Source organism: Hyperolius riggenbachi, chromosome 12, assembly GCF_040937935.1.
Source record: "Hyperolius riggenbachi isolate aHypRig1 chromosome 12, aHypRig1.pri, whole genome shotgun sequence".
Classification (NCBI taxonomy): Eukaryota; Metazoa; Chordata; class Amphibia; order Anura; family Hyperoliidae; genus Hyperolius; species Hyperolius riggenbachi.
Genome location: NC_090657.1, coordinates 101,901,778 through 101,923,554, shown reverse-complemented (window position 1 = coordinate 101,923,554; position 21,777 = coordinate 101,901,778). Strand labels below are relative to the sequence as shown.

General features: G+C 42.2%; 1 protein-coding gene across 1 annotated transcript in view; it reads left to right on the top strand.

The window, feature by feature from the left end:
• The first annotated feature begins 1,896 nt into the window (after positions 1-1,896).
• Positions 1,897-21,777, top strand: part of PNMT (phenylethanolamine N-methyltransferase) — a 54,875-nt gene continuing 34,994 nt past the window's right edge. The window contains exon 1 of the mRNA XM_068262239.1: positions 1,897-2,436. Coding sequence (XP_068118340.1) covers positions 2,100-2,436 — 337 coding nt within the window. The 5' untranslated portion in view covers positions 1,897-2,099. The remainder of the gene's footprint in view (positions 2,437-21,777) is intronic.

Genomic DNA, 21,777 nt, shown 5'->3' with positions numbered 1-21,777 from the left:
CTCTACATAAAGAAGATTGTTGTGGTCAAATCTTTATTGATAAGGTCACGCCCGGAAGGCGTGGACGAAGTTTCGTGTTGGGGTCCTTTTTTGGATATGTTTTTAGTTTTGAGTGATCTGAACTGTAATGGTGGATCTTATGTTGATTTTTCTCGTTATGTTTGGTTTTAATAAAGTTATTTCTTATCAATTTTATGGACCTCAACTAGTTAATCAATAAAGATGGCCACGGCCGTAAAATGCCAACTGGGGTGTCATGTGTTTTATTTATCTATTTACTTAAAGTTTAAGTTATTTATTGTACATAGTGTTGCCTTAATTTCCATTAATGTGGACTCAGGAGGCCATTCTGGATACAGCATAGTGTATATCAACAGCGTCCCCCCCCCCCCATCCCCCATCCTGGCTGCTACTGAAGTAATAGTGGAAGCGGGACTGGGTTAAAAGAGATTCTTTGCAGATACTGTAGCATCCCTGAACATGAGGTCATGTGTTATTTATTCACATGGGAATAAGCCAGGCCAGACAGAACAGCCTGTCCCATTACACACCAGGTCGCAGGGGACAGCTGTCAGCCTCAGATTTGAGAATCAAAAAACATGTAATGTTATATCACTCTAGTCTAAACACTGTGAAGCTCCATAGAGGGAGAAGTAACGAAGGAAAAATACTGAGAAAGGAGCAGGAAAGGAATCAAAAGCATGCATGAAAAACAGCCATCTAAATATATTCTAGAAAATCAATTAGGATGCCATATTGTCTGCATAAAAGCCTGCATCCATTTTATAATGCACATAATACATTTTGATGAATTGACAATGCACAAAGTTTGACGCATTGGACGTCTGTACTTTTTGCAATATATTTAAAAGCTTGGCTGGCTGGGCCATGTACAGTGGGATGCGACAGTTTGGGCAACCTTGTTAATTTTCATGATTTTCCTGTATAAAATGTTGGTTGTTATCATGAAAAAATGTCAGATAAATATATCATATAGGAGACACACACATACACTGATATTTGAGAAGTGAAATTAAGTTTATTGGATTTACAGAAAGTGCGCAATAATTGTTTTATTAAAATTAGGCAGGTGCATAAATGTGGGCACTGTTGTAATTTTATTGTTTCCAAAACCTTTAGAACTAATTATTGGAACTCAAATTGGCTTGGTAAGCTCAGTGACCCCTGACCTGCATACACAGGTGAATCCAATTATGTGAAAGAGTATTTAAGGGGATCAATTGCAAGTTTCCCTCCTCTTTTAAGTTTCTCTGAAGAGTAGCAACATGGGGGTCTCAAAACAACTCTCAAATGACCTGAAGATAAAGATTGTTTACGATCATGGTTTCAGGGGAAGGATACAGAAAGCGGTCTTCAGCTGTCTGTTTCCACAATTAGGAACATACTGAGGAAATGGAAGACCACCGGCTCAGTTCAAGTTAAGGCTTGAAGTGGCAGACCAAAAAAAATATCGGATAAACAGAAGCGACAAATGGTGAGAACAGTCAGAGTCAACCACAGACCAGCAGCAAAGACCTACAACATCATCTTGCTGCAGATGGAGTCACTTTGCATCGTTCAACCATTCGGCGCACTTTACACAAGGAGATGCTGTATGTGAGAGTGATTCAGAGGAAGCCTTTTCTCAGCCCTCATCACAAACAGAGCCACTTAAAGTATGCTAAAGCACATTTGGACAAGCCAGCTTCATTTTGGAATAAGGTGCTGTGGACTGATGAAACTAAAATTGAGTTGTTTGGGTATAACAAGGGGCATTATGCATGGAGGAAAAACAACACAGCATTCCAAGAAAAACACCTGCTACCTACAGTAAAATATGGTGGTGGTTCCATCCAGAGCCGGATTAAGGCCAAATGGGGCCCTAAGCAATGTGGCAGATCTGGGCCCCCCTCTCTCAACCCCCCTCCCCCCCCTCCCCACACACACCCTTTATTACAGTGCAGAGCAGAGCTGTGTGGGGTGGCTGAGGCATCGGCTCTACTCAGAGTGGGCATACAGAGGAGAGGAGACAGTGTAGACCAGTTGAGAAATTCAGTAAGAAAAAGGACTAATGGTAGATATTGGAGGAATGTTTTGATATGGTAGATATTGGAGGAATTATTACAGACATGAATAGATTTAAAATATTTGACTACTCATTTAAGCTAGAGAAGCACTACATGAGGTTGGCGGATGGAAAAAGGACTAATGTAGCACTCAAGAGAGGTGATGCAAAAGTGTACCTGATGGGCAGTAAGGGAAAACAAGCGAGGACAACGCTACAGAATGCATTATATATCCCCACATATCCACAGGACATTTTCTCTGTTGAGACGGCAACAAGAAATGGAAGATCTGTTGAATTCCGACAAGATAACAGTGATCTGGTTCATAAGAATGGTACAAAACAGGCTTTACTACTTGAACACCTCCAAGGTAAGTGACAACAGTTGTTACAGTTGCTATGATATTCAAATATGGCATGAAATCCTTGGTCATTGTAATTAGGATGATATCTTGAAACTACAGAATCTAGTCCATGGAATGAAGATCAAAGGTAAGGTTGATAAGTCCAACCTGAATTTGCGAGATTTGTAGAGTAGAAACAGAGCACCTGACAACCGTGCAAAACACCCACTTGAACTAATACACACAGCTTTAGCAGGTCCTTTATGCCTAGTACACACAGTGAGATTTTCAGGCAGATTTCCTGCCAGATCGATTATTTCCAACACGTTTGATTTGATTTCCAATCGATTTTCCGATCAATTGTCCATGGAAGTGAATGGAACATCGATCTGAAAATCGATTGGAAATCAGATCAGACATGTTGGAAATAATCGATCTGGCAATAAATCTGTCTGAAAATCCCATTGTGTGTACCTAGCATTAGAGCCAACTAGTCCACACAGATTTAGAAGGTTCTTTAGAGACAGTTTCAAAAGATGGATTTAAATACATCATAGTCATAGTATTCACTGGTGATTATTCTGGTGCAGTGTTTGTGTAGTTTCTGAAAAACAAGAGTAACACAGTGCTAGCCACATAGAGATTTATCACTGATATTGTCCTCATCAAGAGAATATGGTCAGACAATGGTACTGAATTTACATCAAATGATTTCCAGTCACTCCACAGAAAGAGGAGCATATGATATGAGACTTCAGCACCTTACCCCCCTCATCAAAACGGAACTGCAGAAAAAAAAACTGGAGAACACTGATTGAAATAGCAAGATGTATGCTGATTAACATTAAAGTACCAAAATAGTTATGGACATATGCATTAATGACAGCAGCTATGATTCAAAATTGATGCTTTAACAGTCATTTGAGGCAAATGCCATGCAGCATAATGACAGGGAAGAAGCCCAATCTGTCAAAAATGACATTTTTTCCACCAGAATGTTTTGCAAACAAGCATGATAGGAAAAATCTGGATTCAAAGTTCAAAAAGGGATTTTTTTGTAGGATATGACAAAAATAGTCCCTGATGCCTGGTGTATTAACCAGGCACTGACAAAGTCTTCTAACACAAACTAGTTCGTTAAAAATGGCATGATCGAGAAACAAACTCAGACTGATCTGTTGAGCAGCGGTGATAATGTTTATGGAGAAAGGATTGTATCTGCCATATCAAGTCCAAAGACAAAAGAGACCTCAGCTTCTTTAGCCGAGATTACAGAGGACAACGATGATGACCCACCTCTTAAAGGGGCACGATGGCAAAAAATTGTAAAATTTAAAATATGTGCAAACATAGACAAATAAGAAGTACGTTTTTTCCAGAGAAAAGTGAGCCATAAATTACTTTTCTCCTATGTTGCTGTCGCTTACAATAGGTAGTAGAAATCTGACAGAAGCGTCAGGTTTTCAACTAGTCAATCTCTTCATAGGGGATTCTCAGCAAGGCTTTTATTATTTATAAAGATATTCCCTAAAATGGATTAAAACATTGATGCTGGCCAGCTTCCCTGCTCGCTACACAGTTTTTTGGCAGTTGGACAGAGCAACTGCCATTCACTAAGTGCTTTTGAAAATAACTAAATCCCTGAGAATCCCCCCATGAAGAGATGGACTAGTCCTAAACCTGTAATTTCTGTCAGATTTCTACTACCTACTGTAAGTGACAGCCACATAGGAGAAAAGTAATTTATGGCTCATTTTACTCTGGAAAAAACATACTTCTTATTTGTTTGTTTGCACATATTTAAAATTTTACAATTTTTCGCCATAGTGCCCCTTTAAAGTAAAATGGCAACAGATAGCCAATGGGTAAAATGACACCGGCAGGCAAAGACAGCTACAAGGAGGGTAGGGACAGACAGTCACATTAAGGGCAATGATGCAGGGAGCAAGAGGCAGCCACATGGGGTAGTAGGGGATAGTGACACAGAGGGAGAAAGAGCCAAATGGAGATACTGAGAGAGGAAGAGACTGACAGCCATGAGAGGGGAAGGGGGGCTGTCGGTGACAGAGAGAGAGACAGCCACATTGTGGGTAGTGACACAGGATGAGAGTGATACAAGGAGGAAGAAATAGATGCATGGGGGGGTGACACAGAAGGAAACATAAAAAGAAGAGCCTACTCTAGCCTTGACTGTGGTGCAGCTGCATGGCCCTGCACAGACCTATGTCCGCCTCTGTGTGTGTGGTTCATTCCATAAGAACAGTCAAAATTCCAACGAGTAATAAACTGCTTTTTAGATGAAAAAGGGCATGACCAAAATCCATAAAGGTGTGCAATAATGGCTAAATGCCTGTATTAACTGTACTGGTTATACACAAGTGGGAGCAGACTTTATTGACCACAGCAAATCTTTGCAGACAGATGTCCTCATTTCGCTAGTACGGATTTACAGAGGGTACATTATGTTTCCCCACTTTATCTGTGCCCCCTTCATCGCAGGGAAGCCCTTGTGTACGACTGCAGTGCCTCTTCCTGCAGAGGTACATGAGATTCTGTCTCTTCTCCAACCAGCTGTCAAAAACTGCTAACAGTCTAAAAAGAGTGATAGAAGACCAGATAGGATCTGGGAAAAACAAGAGGGGGAAGATAATTGAAACAATATTCAGAGATCATCCGTTCTTAAGTGGAAAAGTACATTGGCATGGATGGAAGGTTGGAAAATGAGAAGGAAGTCGTGACTCTTTTGACATGACCTTCACAGGATTCGGGTGGCCTTCAGCCAGAAGCCTCCTATAAATATAACAGGGCTCAAGTTCACAGAGCAGAGGTGAGTCATACCCAATAACAGGCTGTATTTATAATACGACTCTTAGCCTGATAAAAGTACCTTTCAAGTTTTTGAGATGGACGAGAGGGACAACACCTTTAAAGCAAACCTGAACTGAAAATTAAAGAGAAACCGTGACCAAGAATTGAACTTCATTAGTAGCTGATACCCCCTTTCCCATGAGAAATCTCACAAATGGATCCTCAGGTGGCTCTGTATGTCTGATATTGTGGTTAAATCCCTCCCACAGCGGGATGTCAGGACCATGATTGTGACAGTTTCCTGTCTGTGAACCTCATTGCATTGTGGGAAAATACAGCTGTTTACAGCTGTTTTCAATTGCCAAAATAGCAAGCAGCATCTCCTTCCACTTACATCACCTGCCAGCATTAAAAATGTCACCATGTGGTCAATGTCAGAATGTAAATCAGGGAGAGGAAAGATTTTACAATGGGAAAACACTGACTAAATCATTTAAACATAATTATTGTAAAAATGCAAAATGCATGTTTTTATTGCATTATTTTCACTGGAGTTCCTCTTTAAAAGTCAAAATAAACTTTTGAACTATTGACAATCAATACTGAAATTATGAAATCTACTGTTTAAATAGTTACAAAAATAATTCAGCATTGCTTTGTACTGCATCAGGCTTTGGCAACATTTCTGGTTAAATTAGGTCTAATTTCTAATGGTGCAAAGTGGTAGTGTAATGCTTGTGTGCATAAGCAATACTGTATGTTTATAAACCACAAATGTAATGCTTGGGGGTTAAACTTTGACCACCCAGAGCAACAAGACTGGTAGCTGATTAATGGAAGAGGCTACACAGGCTGCCCAGAGCATCTGCAGCTCTGGGCTTCCGATATCGCTACAAATAAGACACAATGGCAGCGCAGTGCGATGTTGCAAGCATGATAGCAAGCATTCAGACAGGTACAAGACAAGACTAGATTGGAGCGTAACTAGTAGCAACCACAGCTCACAGTCACGTCCACAGAAGCAGAGCAAGCAGGCTAACAACAATCACCAGCACGCATCCACATAGACAAAACTACAGGAAAGAACATAACTAATAGCAACCGCAGCCTATAGTTATGTTCCCAGAACTAGAGTAGCAGGAATACCAGTCACCAACGTGGTGATGAGAGAATCCAAGCTATCAGGATAATGGACTTCACTGATCCACCGCGGATGCAATGAACGTCCATCAGGCATGGAAACTAGACAATAAACAATAATACAGAAAAATAATAAATGGCTCAACTAATGGATAAATATATATATTAGCAAGTCTGCATACATATTTATCAAGAACTAGCTAAAGCACAAGTAATAAGGTCGCATTGAACTACAATAACAGAACTATACAGAGTATCACAGTGCCCAGCAGACCAGCATAGTGGTCGCTATGATGGGTGAGGTCTAAAAGGGGAGACAGACTTTTATGCCGGCATCGACCAATGGATGTGCGCATGCAAATCTCCACACAGCTGAATGGTAATCATTCAATCCTGAGCTGGCTTGATTACCATTTGCTAGCTGGTTGTGAATGCAAAGGACTCCCATAGGAAATACATGCAGTATTATGTAACAACACGCCTGCGGTCAGCCACTTAAATTCCTTAAAGTCCTAACAAGCTGTGGAGCAAGCGGGGCCACAGCTGAACAGTCGACCGAACCACCCAGCCCACAAGACTAACTGTTGGTCATCCCGGGGGTCATAGTATAAATTACAAGAGAAAGGATGACCATGCAGAAAAGCCGAACACCTGGATAAACCATACATGAATCAGATGCTAAACAATGTTTTATGCATGCACCATGCCAACAAATTACTATATATAGATGCACAGGGAAAACAATTGGCTCTTGGGTGCATGCAAAAAAAACTTTAAACTTTATTCTTATTATTATATCAAAAGGGATTCAAAAATACATATATATTGCACAATTACAACAAACACCAAATATCAAATATATAATACACACCCATTAAAAGGACTATCTGACTATGAGACCCCCCTTAGAAAAAAAAACCAAAACACCCTATGGAGGCTGCAGTCCTCCCCCTGAGACCGAGTACTGGTATTATAGTGCACTTCTATTGATCCTGACAGGTATTGGAAATCATCTGATGATTGTTAATAAGCAGAAGATGAAAAAGGCAAGCATAGACATGCACAAGCGTTATTGAAGCTTCAAAGTTGATTAGTAAGGCATAGGTTTTACTCCATATATATCTCTCTCATAGCACTTGAAGTCTCCATTCCATATACAGTATAATCCCAGTCGCAAATTGCAGCAACCAGAGCAGGCATGATAGAAAGCACAATTTCTTTGCAAGCAGAGCAGATATCGTGAGGGCAAAATAAATGGCAATTTGTGTCCATATACAGTTCAATCCCAGTCGCAGATTGCAGCAAGTAAAATGGAAAGCACAATTGTCTTGCAAGCGAAGCCGATATCATAGGAGACACAATTGCTTATGTGGAGATATGAAACAACATGCAAAAGGGACTCACTCACAGTCCCAAATAATGCCTTCTGCTGTAAAATAGCTTTAAAGTCTCATACCACCATCAAAAGGATGCCAGTTCATATAGCCACTATTGACACCACAACGAACGAGCAGACATATTTCAGGCAAAAATGTGTATAGTAGCCTTATTAATACCTAAAATAGGTTAAATAACTAGGAGGAAAGAGGTCGTCGACCTCCAACTATAACACTCACTAAACAAAAGAACAAAGCTCCTCCTCAAATAACATGTAATTAACACTATAGAGCAAATGGTCAATCAATGGCCTGAGACAAAAGTATCAAATATGAAAAATCTTTATTCCATAGCCAACTCAAAATTAAAAACAATTAAAACCAAGCAGCCCGCCTAGGTCACAGGCCCCTGAATAATAAATATTATAAATAGCTGAGTCATATGTCAACCTGGTATACACTAAATAACTCGATTGCTTGCCTGGGGGATCATGTGGAAAAATAAAGGTGGTGTCCCCTATGTAAAATAACAATAATTATGATTGGAGACATCCACCCCACATCTTGACCCACAGGGAAACAAGACAATAAAACAAATAATAACTCTCCTCACGGATACTCACTAATAAGGTGCTAGTGCTAAACTGTGATCACCAATAAGTACTGATAATAAACATCATAACTGACAAAAATAGCCAATAACATTAATACAAACAATGTGCAAATATGCAAATGAGGTAGATAACCATATATCGTGAAAATGCAGATAAGGTGAAGAAAATAACACACAAATAACCAAACAGGTAAATCAGGCATGTGCTGCAGCTTAGGGAAGATGGCGACATGAGAAACGCCAATGAGAAATATGAGTGAAGTTCAGGGTGAAAACCTGGAGTCAGAGAGGAGAGGACATGGAGACTCACCCAGTGAAAGAAAGATGAAGGACCTAGGAAGGCTGCAGTAGCGCTGCCCGCGCTATCCCACTAGTTCCGCCGAAGCTGCCAAGGGACAAATGAATAACAGAGCTGGCGCAGTTTAAATAACCCCCCGGAGACGCGGCCGCGTCATTGGCTCAACCCTGCGTGCCGTCTGAAACGTCAGCACGCACGGCCGGCCAAGCGTCTGTTGAGACGCATAAGTCTCATTGAGACGCATAGAAAGTCACGTAACTATGACCTTTACGTACAAATGGTCGCGTCACCGCCATCTAGTGGACAGTTGTCAAAATGCATCAAAGACAAGAATAAACCAAAACAAATAGGTATTTCATAGCCATCTAGTGGAGAAAAAGGGAACTTCAGTATAAAACAGAAAATATAGAAAAAGATTCCTCAGAAAGATCCAAATATCACAGGCCTACACGTACATCTAGAGCACAAGCAACATGATCATAGCAATTATATACATACAATCATATCAACTCCAGTATAATTATATCAATACAGTCATAACAATTATGGTACATAATTCTAAAGATCATTACAACAACAGTTAAACATAGATCCCTGCAATCAACACAATAATATAAAAACAATCCAATCATGTTCTTATTGGAAATATCAAACAAAGATGTTCTTGTTCTTGATCCCAATGCGGTGATTTCTTCACCCCCATAGGGTCCCAAAAGCCCAGATTTCCCATCACGGTCCAAGAATAAGATTCAAAGGTAGTCCTAAATTCAAACATAGAAAAACCATGTATGAATATATATCAATCTGACATGTAAAAAACATATATGGGGAAATAGCTATCTCACACATAACCTTCGCAGCAAGATATACTCAAGCATACTAGAGAGAATAAAAAAGAGAAGACCAGTCCCCTTACCAAGGACCGTGGAAATCAATCTAAGGCCATCAATTACTCACCAAAAATGGTGGCCAAGTAAGTGGAACAATATCAGTAAGAGTCTGTCCAACCAGAATTCTATAAGAACACCCCAAGGTGTAGACTAAGAGTAGAAAAAAGTCTGACCTCCTGCAGGGGCAAATCCAGGATTTCCAGGGGGGGGGTTCCTGATAGCGGCGTGTGGGCGTGGCCAAAACATGGTGTGGGTGGAGCCAAATACGAGCAGTTTCTAAGCTAAATTGCACTCCCCCCAGTATAGATTAGATAGGTATATGTCCCCCAGTATAGGTTAGATAGGTATATGCCCCCAGTATAGGTTAGATAGGTATATGCCCCCAGTATAGGTTAGATAGGTATATGCCCCAGTATAGGTTAGATAGGTCTATGCCCCCAGTATAGCTTAGATAGGTCTATGTCCCCAGTATACATTAGATAGGTCTATGTCCCCAGTATACATTAGATAGGTCTATGTCCCCAGTATACATTAGATAGGTCTATGTCCCCAGTATACATTAGATAGGTCTATGTCCCCAGTATACATTAGATAGGTCTATGTCCCCAGTATACATTAGATAGGTCTATGTCCCCAGTATAGATTAGATAGGTCTATGTCCCCAGTATAGATCAGATAGGTCTATGTCCCCAGTATAGATCAGATAGGTCTATGTCCCCAGTATAGATCAGATAGGTCTATGTCCCCAGTATAGATCAGATAGGTCTATGTCCCCAGTATAGATCAGATAGGTCTATGTCCCCAGTATAGATCAGATAGGTCTATGTCCCCAGTATAGATCAGATAGTCTATGTCCCCAGTATAGATCAGATAGGTCTATGTCCCCAGTATAGATCAGATAGGTCTATGTCCCCAGTATAGATCAGATAGGTCTATGTCCCCAGTATAGATTAGATAGGTCTATGTCCCCAGTATAGATCAGATAGGTATATGTCCCCCAGTATAGCTTAGATAGGAATATGGCCCCAGTATAGGTTAGATAGGTATATGCCCCCAGTATAGCTTAGATAGGTATATGCCCCAGTATAGTTTAGATAGGTATATGCCCCAGTATAGCTTAGATAGGTATATGCCCCAGTATAGCTTAGATAGGTATATGTCCCCAGGTCTCCTATGTTAGAGGCAGAGTCCTCAACCAGTACTCTATCCAGCCACTGTATAGAGCTTCCTCCCCCCCCCCCCCCCCCCCCCCAGATACTGGGATAATGACTTGCTGAATGTGTGATAAAATGCTAAAAGCTTTAAGCCTGAAGGATCAGAGACAGGGTCAGTAAGCATAAGGGAATGTATGTACAGTATGTGTATATGACATACATACATTCTGTGATTCCATTCCTGACTGTCTGACCCCTGTCCCTGCAGGCTTCTTCCAGCATTTAGCATTTTATCACACAAGTACAAGTACAGTATGTTAGGGACCATGAGACCCTCTAAGCTACAGTAATTCCACCCCCCCCCCCCAGTAATCTCCCCCCCACCCAACAACAGTAATGCTCCCAGTAACAGTAATCCCCTAACTTCCCCCCCCCCCCCCCCCCCCCCCCAGTAACACTCCTGCCCGGCCCCACCATAAACACAAAGTGAGTCAGTGCAAATATCTTAACTCCTTACCAGCAGTGAAGGAGTTAATGAAGAAAGCTGAGCTGAAGAGAGGTGAATGAATCTCCGGAGGAGGAAACGACACAACAGAGCGGCTCACACTAAGGAATGCCTGGCATGTGAGCAGAGTGTCTGTCCCGTTCTGGCTGGCTGCTTCATATGCTGCTGTATTCAAGCCACCCGCGCTAGCCAGGCAGCATGTGACAGCTACTCCATGCTAGGGCAATGAGAGAAGAGGCAGCATGTGTATAGGGGGGCGGAACAGGAAAGAGAGAGACACTCGGGGAGACATGGGAGTCGGCTCTCCACCAATCAGGCACCTGTATATTCGTGCCAGTCCGATCATCAGCACTCAGCGTGATCTATTCCAGCCAGGCCTGACTCAGACTTCCCGGGGCTCCTGTGACCTCATCCCTGCTGCATGTAAGCTGCGTGCAGCATGTAATGACGTGCGCTCGCTGACACCAGACTCTCAGGCAGAGAGAGGAGATAACAAAACAATGCCCCCACCAAGCTACGCCCCTGGCTCGGGGGAGGGTTCCAGACACTCGGAACCACCCCTTCCGTGCGCTAGTGCCCTGGGTGGTGGGTGAGAGAGTATCTATGGACGTCGCCGCTGGAACGATTCCACCCCGCCATTGCGGGGTGGCATCGTTTCATCGATGACGTCTTTATCCTGTGGCAAGGTAACTTGGATTTGCTAAAAGAATTTATGATGGTCCTCAATAGCAATGATCTCAATATTTTTCTCACTTTTGATGTTTCTCAGAAAGAAATTTGCTTCCTGGATATCAAGATTTTTAAGGGGATCGAAGGGCAACTGAATACCACTCTGTTTCGAAAAGCGACGGCCGTTAACAGTCTTTTGCACTATTCTTCTTTCCACACTACGGCTACAAAACGTGGAATCCCAACGGGACAATTTTTAAGGATCAGACGTAACTGTACTACCAGTGAGGAGTTTGAGAGAGAGGCAGTGCAATTGGCGGAAAGGTTTAAAAATAGAGGATACCCCAATAAATATATACGAAAAGCATGGCGGAGAGCCAGGTTTACTCCAAGAGAGCAATTGTTGCAGACAAGAAGTAATCGGATTAAGGCTGACAATATGGTGAGATTAATTACGACTTATAATGAAGGTTGGAATGAAATCTATGGGATACTCAAGACTCACTGGAGGATCTTACAGAGTGATCCGATTATTAAGAAATTTATTACGTCAAAGCCTTCAATAACTGCTAAGAGGGCACCTACATTGAAGGATAAGTTGTGTCACAGCCATTATTCCTATCCTCAAAGATCCTTAAAGAGAACCCGAGGTGTGTTTAAAGAATGTTATCTGCATACAGAGGCTGGATCTGCCTATACAGCCCAGCCTCTGTTGCTATCCCAAACCCCACTAAGGTCCCCCTGCACTCTGCAATCCCTCATAAATCACAGCCGTGTTGTGAGGCTGTGTTTACATCTGTAGTGTCAGTCTCAGCTGCTCCCCCGCCTCCTGCATAGCTCCAGTCCCTGCCTCCGTCTCTTCCCTCCAATCAGCAGGGAGGGAAGGGATGCAGGCGGGGACTGGAGTTCTGCAGGAGGCGGGGAGAACAGCAGACTGAAACTATAGAGATAAACACAGCCAGCTCTGACAAGCTGTTTGTCAGCAGCGTGGCTGTGATTTATGAGGGATTGCAGAGTGAAGGGGGACCGTAGGGGGGTTAGGGATAGCAACAGAGGCTGGGCTGTATAGGCAGATCCAGCCTCTGTATGCAGATAATATTCTTCAAACCCACCTCGGGTTCTCTTTAAGTATCAAGGGAAGTTATCCATGTGGGAACTGTTCCATTTGCTCAATGATGCCGCCCACTAAGAATATTGTCAATTTTGTGGACAACTTCTCAATTGTTTTTTATGACTTTATTAATTGTCAGACACCATGGGTGATTTACCTTCTCGAATGTGGATGTTCAAAGAGATATGTTGGCCAGACGAAGAATCCTCTTAAGTTCAGAGTACAAAAACATCGTTCAAATTTAAAATTGGCATATAGAGATTATCAAGACAATAAGATGTTAACTACCGTAGCAGCACATTCCCTAACGTGTTCTTTGAGCAGGATAGAGAATTGGAAGGTTTATGGGCTCCAAAAGTTACAACCAAATATTAGAGGTGGAAATCATATCACTAAGATGTTACAATGGGAGCTACGGTGGATACATAAACTGGGTACGCGGGTTCCCAATGGCCTTAATGAAGATTTTAATCTGGGTTGTTATTTACCACAATGAAACATGTATGCCTGGCTCACCTTGCTTCCAGGGTGCAAATCTTGTTTTTCCGTATTTCAGGATCTTCCTTCTGTATTAGAATTTCCTATGTATAGTGATTCTATGACCTTAAGGTGAGGAGGTCAGACTTTTTTCTACTCTTAGTCTACACCTTGGGGTGTTCTTATAGAATTCTGGTTGGACAGACTCTTACTGATATTGTTCCACTTACTTGGCCACCATTTTTGGTGAGTAATTGATGGCCTTAGATTGATTTCCACGGTCCTTGGTAAGGGGACTGGTCTTCTCTTTTTTATTCTCTCTAGTATGCTTGAGTATATCTTGCTGCGAAGGTTATGTGTGAGATAGCTATTTCCCCATATATGTTTTTTACATGTCAGATTGATATATATTCATACATGGTTTTTCTATGTTTGAATTTAGGACTACCTTTGAATCTTATTCTTGGACCGTGATGGGAAATCTGGGCTTTTGGGACCCTATGGGGGTGAAGAAATCACCGCATTGGGATCAAGAACATCTTTGTTTGATATTTCCAATAAGAACATGATTGGATTGTTTTTATATTATTGTGTTGATTGCAGGGATCTATGTTTAACTGTTGTTGTAATGATCTTTAGAATTATGTACCATAATTGTTATGACTGTATTGATATAATTATACTGGAGTTGATATGATTGTATGTATATAATTGCTATGATCATGTTGCTTGTGCTCTAGATGTACGTGTAGGCCTGTGATATTTGGATCTTTCTGAGGAATCTTTTTCTATATTTTCTGTTTTATACTGAAGTTCCCTTTTTCTCCACTAGATGGCTATGAAATACCTATTTGTTTTGGTTTATTCTTGTCTTTGATGCATTTTGGCAACTGTCCACTAGATGGCGGTGACGCGACCATTTGTACGTATAGGTCATAGTTACGTGACTTTCTATGCGTCTCAATGAGACTTATGCGTCTCAACAGACGCTTGGCCGGCCGTGCGTGCTGACGTTTCAGACGGCACGCAGGGTTGAGCCAATGACGCGGCCGCGTCTCCGGGGGGTTATTTAAACTGCGCCAGCTCTGTTATTCATTTGTCCCTTGGCAGCTTCGGCGGAACTAGTGGGATAGCGCGGGCAGCGCTACTGCAGCCTTCCTAGGTCCTTCATCTTTCTTTCACTGGGTGAGTCTCCATGTCCTCTCCTCTCTGACTCCAGGTTTTCACCCTGAACTTTACTCATATTTCTCATTGGCGTTTCTCATGTCGCCATCTTCCCTAAGCTGCAGCACATGCCTGATTTACCTGTTTGGTTATTTGTGTGTTATTTTCTTCACCTTATCTGCATTTTCACGATATATGGTTATCTACCTCATTTGCATATTTGCACATTGTTTGTATTAATGTTATTGGCTATTTTTGTCAGTTATGATGTTTATTATCAGTACTTATTGGTGATCACAGTTTAGCACTAGCACCTTATTAGTGAGTATCCGTGAGGAGAGTTATTATTTGTTTTATTGTCTTGTTTCCCTGTGGGTCAAGATGTGGGGTGGATGTCTCCAATCATAATTATTGTTATTTTACATAGGGGACACCACCTTTATTTTTCCACATGATCCCCCAGGCAAGCAATCGAGTTATTTAGTGTATACCAGGTTGACATATGACTCAGCTATTTATAATATTTATTATTCAGGGGCCTGTGACCTAGGCGGGCTGCTTGGTTTTAATTGTTTTTAATTTTGAGTTGGCTATGGAATAAAGATTTTTCATATTTGATACTTTTGTCTCAGGCCATTGATTGACCATTTGCTCTATAGTGTTAATTACATGTTATTTGAGGAGGAGCTTTGTTCTTTTGTTTAGTGAGTTCATATAGCCACATCACGGATCATATTATAATTACCAGACCCAAACATCACCAGGGTGGTTGGAGAGAAGGAGTAAGTGTCATGTCAGATAGTCCACACGGCGCTCAGTGCATGACATGTTTCGCTGATCCATCTATCAGCCTCTTCAGATGTAAAGCGCCATATATAAGAAACGCTCCCTGTATGTTGACAACGGAGCCGCCATTGAAAGTGGGTCTCGGGTCCCTCCCCTTTATTCCCCCCGTCCAAAGAGCCACGCCGGCTGCACGCCGGAGGGACCCGAGACCCACTTTCAAGCTGACAAGCTGTTTGTCAGCAGCGTGGCTGTGATTTATGAGGGATTGCAGAGTGCAGGGGGACCTTAGGGGGGTTTGGGATAGCAACAGAGGCTGGGCTGTATAGGCAGATCCAGCCTCTGTATGCAGATAATATTCTTCAAACCCACCTCGGGTTCTCTTTAAAACCTAGGTGTGTCTTATGGTCCAGTGCATCTTATGGTCTGAAAAATAAAGTACGCCTAATTCATTCATCCCACTCAGACAGATGTTGGAGGAACTGTTTGGAAATGGGCAACATGTTACACATCTGGTGGTATTGTCCGTCAATCAAAAGAGTATAGGCTAAACATTTCCAAATGATGTATACTATTACCGGTGTAAGAAATAGGATTGGATCCGGCCCTAGCTTTATTTAATCTTGGCCTAGAAAAGATCCCTCCTCATAAATTAATGCTTATAGAATGCATATTACTAGTCACAAAAGTGGCCATAGCTAGACATTGAAAAGATCCATTCTACCCTACTATGTCTGAAATATTGTCGATCGTTACCTTGAATTTCAAATATGAGGTAACCTTTGCCAAATCAACACAACAAACTACAAAATTTGTGTGAACTTGGGGTCTGGAATTAGGGGTATGTGGCCTAGATCAAGAGACAATACAAGATATCTTGGATCTTAGAATATATATCTTTTGCATACAGTAGGAGAGTACAAATACGATTGTGTAACTTCCTGCCTTGTCATGGTGCCATTTGGGCAAAATCGGTGTTGTAGACTCTGAAATAGAAAACCCATATGGCTACTATTTCTAATTTTATTGGTTCCAGTTTAAGGGCTATTTGAGGGCTGTTATTCTGGAATTTGATTTTCTAATTTTATTGTTTTTATAGTACATATAACTATCATAATGTCTGTTGCAAGATACAGTATATAAAGTTACAAATGTTCTGATTTAGTGCCATTTTCCTTTCTTCTATCTATTATTTATATTAGTATAAAAAATGTGGATGGATATAATCTGATATTTTATTATGCTGGTATATCTGATTATTTTCCAGAATAAAAACATTTTAAAAACAAAAACATTATAATGGACTTGAAGAAGGGAGGGTTCTTCAAATTGCTACCACAGGCTCTTTTATGCATTGTTACATGCAGCATACAATACAATAACATTTGTAAAGCGATTTTCTTCCATAGGACTTAAAACACATATATACAGTATGTCGCAGATCAATGCAGGGTTGCAGGCGGGACTGTGTCACAAAGGAAGTAGTCAGGTGTTCATAAATACCAGACTAAACAGGTGGCTTCTCAGTTTGGACTTAAAGCGGATTCGAGATGAAAAACTAACTATAACAAGTAACTTGTTTATATATCTTATCTAAAGTTTAGATAGTTTACACAGCAAATCTAGCTGCAAACAGCTTTAATAGAAAATTATTATTTCTTCCTGTCAGCCATGTTGTTTGTAAACATTACACAGAGGCAGGCTTATCTGTATCTTGATCACTCAGCCTGTGAAAAAAACGAATCCCCCCCTCCTCCCTCCTCCCCTCTGCCTCTGAAATCAATGGCTAGTAACACCTCCTCCTCCTCCTGCCCAGACTGAGCTCCCATGAGCCCTTGCTACTGCCAAGGCTCTCTGAAAACCTGTGGGCGTGGTTTATGTAGTTTATAGGGAATTAGAGTATTAAAACAAAAACAAAAAAGTATTTGGCTTGAGGAATGCCCTATAAACAATAGGAAAGGAACACAATTATGCAATGAGTAAAAGTTCACCTCGGATCCACTTTAACCTGCTGAGCGGTCTGGACGAGCTCAGCTCGTCCAACACCGCCAGAGGCTGCCGCTCAGGCCCTGCTGGGCCGATTTCCACCAAATAAAAAGCAGCACACGCAGCCGGCACTTTGCCAGCTGCGTGTGCTGCCTGATCGCCGCTGCAGCGCGGCGATCCGCCGCGTGCAGCGGCGAAAGAGGGTCCCCCCAGCCGCCCGAGCCCAGCGTAGCCGGAACAAACAGTTCCGGCCAGCGCTAAGGGCTGGATCGGAGGCGGCTGACGTCAGGACGTCGGCTGACGTCCATGACGTCACTCCGCTCGTCGCCATGGCGACGAGGGAAGCGAAACACGGAGGGCCGCTCATTGCGGCCTTCCGTGTTATTCCTTGCCGCCGGAGGCGATCGGAAGATCGCCTCCGGAGCGCCCTCTAGTGGGCCTTCATGCAGCCAACTTTCAGTTGGCTGCATGAAATAGTTTTTTTTTAATTTAAAAAAAACCCTCCCGCAGCCACCCTGGCGATTTAATCAGAACGCCAGGGTGGTTAAATACTTCCAGGGATGGTGATGTCCTGATTGGGTGCTGCAGAGAGTTCCAAAGTGTAGGGGCAGCATGACAGAAGGCTCTGTCTCCAAAATTTTTGACAACGTTTCGAGGAATTATCCTCTTTTTCAAGTTGCATGTGCTCTCTAACAACATGTTAGAAAAAGGATAATTCCTTGACACATCGTTGTATGCTGCATGTAACCATGAATAAAAGTGCTTGAAGTGAAAGTAAATGTAGCTTGAAAATAAACCAATCAAATCCACCGCCGGTGAAATTTGGTTGCTCCATTTTTAAGCTACATAAATTCATACATTAGCATAATCCTGTATTTTACTTCTGAATTATTTGCACCTCACTGACCATCCCTAGTGATAGAGGGACATTCCACTTTTGATGAATAAAAGGAATCAAATCAGTTAGAAGCTGGAAATTTGAGCGCCCGTTAGCAGCAGAAGTTTGGGTGCCTGTGAGACGCCCATAGAAAATATTGGTGGAAATATGAAATTTGGGTGCCTGCAATGCCCTATAAATAATGAGCACTGCCGGATTTACCATAAGGCACGTGGCTACAGGCGCCTGATGATGAAAAGGCGGCTTACTCCCCAAGTGCAGTCCTCCCTCCTTACCTAAGAAGAGTCCTGAGCAAAGTGTAAATGAGAGGTTGCTCATCTAACTTTCTGCATTTCAGCATTCTGGCATTCCATCTCCCTTCAGTCAAGGGCACCTCTAGCCACTTAATATTGAGGGCACCTCTGGCTATCTTATACTAGCGGACACCTGTAACTACTTAATTTTGAGGGTACTCCTGGCTACCTAATGCTATGGGAAAGTAATGGAGAAGTGACAGCTGGGACAGCTAGCACAATTACGGTGCGGTTTGGAGGGTGTCTGTAGGTTAATGGAGGGCAAAGTCTAAGGTGCCAGCCTGCCAGGACATTTGTGCCTATAGGCTCCTGGGATGTAAATCCGGGCCCGGCCACCCGCAATGAAAGTTGCGGCTACAAATAGCGGGCGTGGCTAGTGAGGGGGGAGGGAGAGATTTAGGATTAGGCATCACCAGGGGGGAAGTTACGGTTAGGGCATAGGTAGAGGGAGGGTTCTGTGTAAGGACAGGGTCAGGTTTACTTATAGTAAAATATCAGTGTTAAATACTATTTTTCTGTTGTAATTGCCAATTTAAAAATGTAGAATATAGATAAATTTACAAATATTGAACTGGCCGAAATTGGGTGCCCACATTTACCAGCGCTTCTATTTCATGCACTCCCTTCAGTTCACCTCTCTCAATAGCGAGAAATAGCTTGAAAATAGATCAATCTTTCTACCAGTATTTATTATTTTCTTATAAAATAGACATTCCAAAGTGTACCTAGGAAGTGACTTTCAGAAGGTAGTGTCACAGCCTGTTGCCAATTACTCAGTTCATCTAGGTAAAGCGAATAAAGAGCCCCTATTACCTGGGCCGTCTGTACTCCAAATAGAAAACTGTTGTCATGGCTGCCAAGGATATAATTTGAGTTTATGTTCCATTTAGGAATGCCATACCTGTCTGGAAGTTTTTTTTATAACATTAAAGTACAAGATCAATTAGTAATTCATGTTTATACCAATCTCAAACGATATTTTAATTATGCCTGTAACGTAAAGCAGAATCCCTAGTGAAGCGCTAGTAGGATTAAACATCTGTATGAACAGCATGTTTATTTCTACATCACTGTCACGCAGCTACTGGTTACTGGCTGGCAGCTAAAGAAAGCATTGCATAAATCCATCCTTCGCCCAGCTTGCCTCCTCATTCAGCAGGTGCTCTCTGCTAAGCTGACAAACTTCTTCATAATTAAAATCTGTCATTAGGACGATCTGTGTCTGGTTCTTGTTTTCCCACTGAGAAACTGCTGACCTTACCATGGACAGCTGATGAAAGGATTCAGATCCCTTCAGTCTTCTTCCAAATGCCATAAACTGGAGCTTCTTAGAAAGTAATACTGAACACAAACAAAACAACTGTCATAGGGTAGCTGGACCTCATCTTGGAGTAGTTTGTAAATGGCCATTTTATTGATCCAAATTTTCATAATCATAATTAAAGCATCTGTGGCTTATCCTTCAATCTAGTAAAAAGTCAAAGATAAGCCCTAATGTTCCAGAATACAACTATAGGTGCAATGGCACTAGAATTTTTCAGTTCTCAAAGAACCCTTTCTCAAGCACCAGTACAGTAAATGATCAGAATAAGTGGTTGTTAAAGTAAATGTAAACTGAAAAAAACAAAACAAACAGAAACATACAGTACCTATGGAGAGTGAAGGCTCTGGGTCCTAGCTTTCCCGCTCCTCTCACAGTCCCCTGGTTCAAGCGCTGTCACCCCCAAGGGCAGTATCCGACTGTTCGGACAAACAATGCTCTTTGCGGCCATGGGAGACTTTGGAAGTCTTCAAGAGTCCGAGTGCTCCCGAAGACAGGCAACTCTGTACTGCGCCTATGCTAGCGCACACGCATGCATGCGCAATCCAGGGCTGCCAGTCTTCAGGAACACTCTGGGTCCCGAAGACATCAGAAGCCTCTCACGGCAGCAGATTGGAACGGCAGTAAAACCAGGGAACCGTGAGAGGAACGGGAAGTCTCTATAGCAGAGTTTCCCAAATCTGTACTCAAGGGCCAGATGAGGTAATTAGTATCTCAGCATGGCTGATTACCTACCTGTGTGGATTTCCACAAAACGTGCACTGTTGGTGGGCCTTGAGGACAGGGTTGGAGAACACTGCTCTATAGGACCCAGAGCTTGTCCTCTTAGGTAAGTGTTTGTTTGGTTTTTTTTCGATTTACATTGGCTTTAAGGCAAAAGCAGAAATGCAAAAAAAAACTAAAAGAAGAAAAAAAAATGAGCAATCACAGACACAAAATGTAATGATGGTAGAAGGAGTGAGTGTAAGGCTAGGTTCACATACAACAGGGTCGTGTTGTGGACATTTCACATTGGATCTGATGCATGACCATCCCCTGAGTTCTCACCACTCTGTTGTGAGACAAATTATAGACAGCATTTATGACATGTCCGACTTTTGTGCAGTGTCTGGAAAAGTTGTGCAGGAGGGGACTTTGTGTTCTGTCACCACAATGAACACTTCACAGTCACTGTATACATGCGTGCTGTCTGGTAAATGCGCAGCATGCAAGCTTTAGTCTGATGGGATACAGTTGCCATCCGAAACCCCTCATCAATGGGCTTCCAAAGAGCCAGTACATGCGATTGAGACACATTGCATCGAGCAAAGTACTTTATCGGGAGCAGGCACAGTTCTTCACTCAAGATTTTGTAAAGAGGGGTTATTGTCACAGAAGATGTGAGGAATTGGTAATGGAGGTGGAAGAAATGGATAGAGAGGCTTTGAGGACATACAAATTGCATGAGCAGGAAAATGACACTGATGTCAATTTTATTACCACATTTTGTTGGGAGTCCTCTATTAAAATAGTCCTGAAGTCCTGGCCATTGGTGGAGGAAAATCCCCAGCTTGCCTTGTCTGCAGATCCATGTCGAAGTTTGTCTAAAGAAAGGGTAAGTGGATTAAATTGGTGAGAGCTGACACAGGTAGATTGAAACCACATAGACAATTATTCTTGGGTGAACCCAAGAAGGGTACTTTCCCCTGCCTGAGCTGCCAGCATTGCACTGGCATCATAAAGGGCCCCAATGTGTATTATCCCAGATATGTTATCTCCACAGGTTTAAGAGATTACGCTACATGTGATTCTAGGGGCGTTTATATATTTGATCAAATGTCCTTATGGCCTGTCCTCTGTGGACCAGACCACAAGGGAGTACAAGACTAGACTCAAGGAGCCT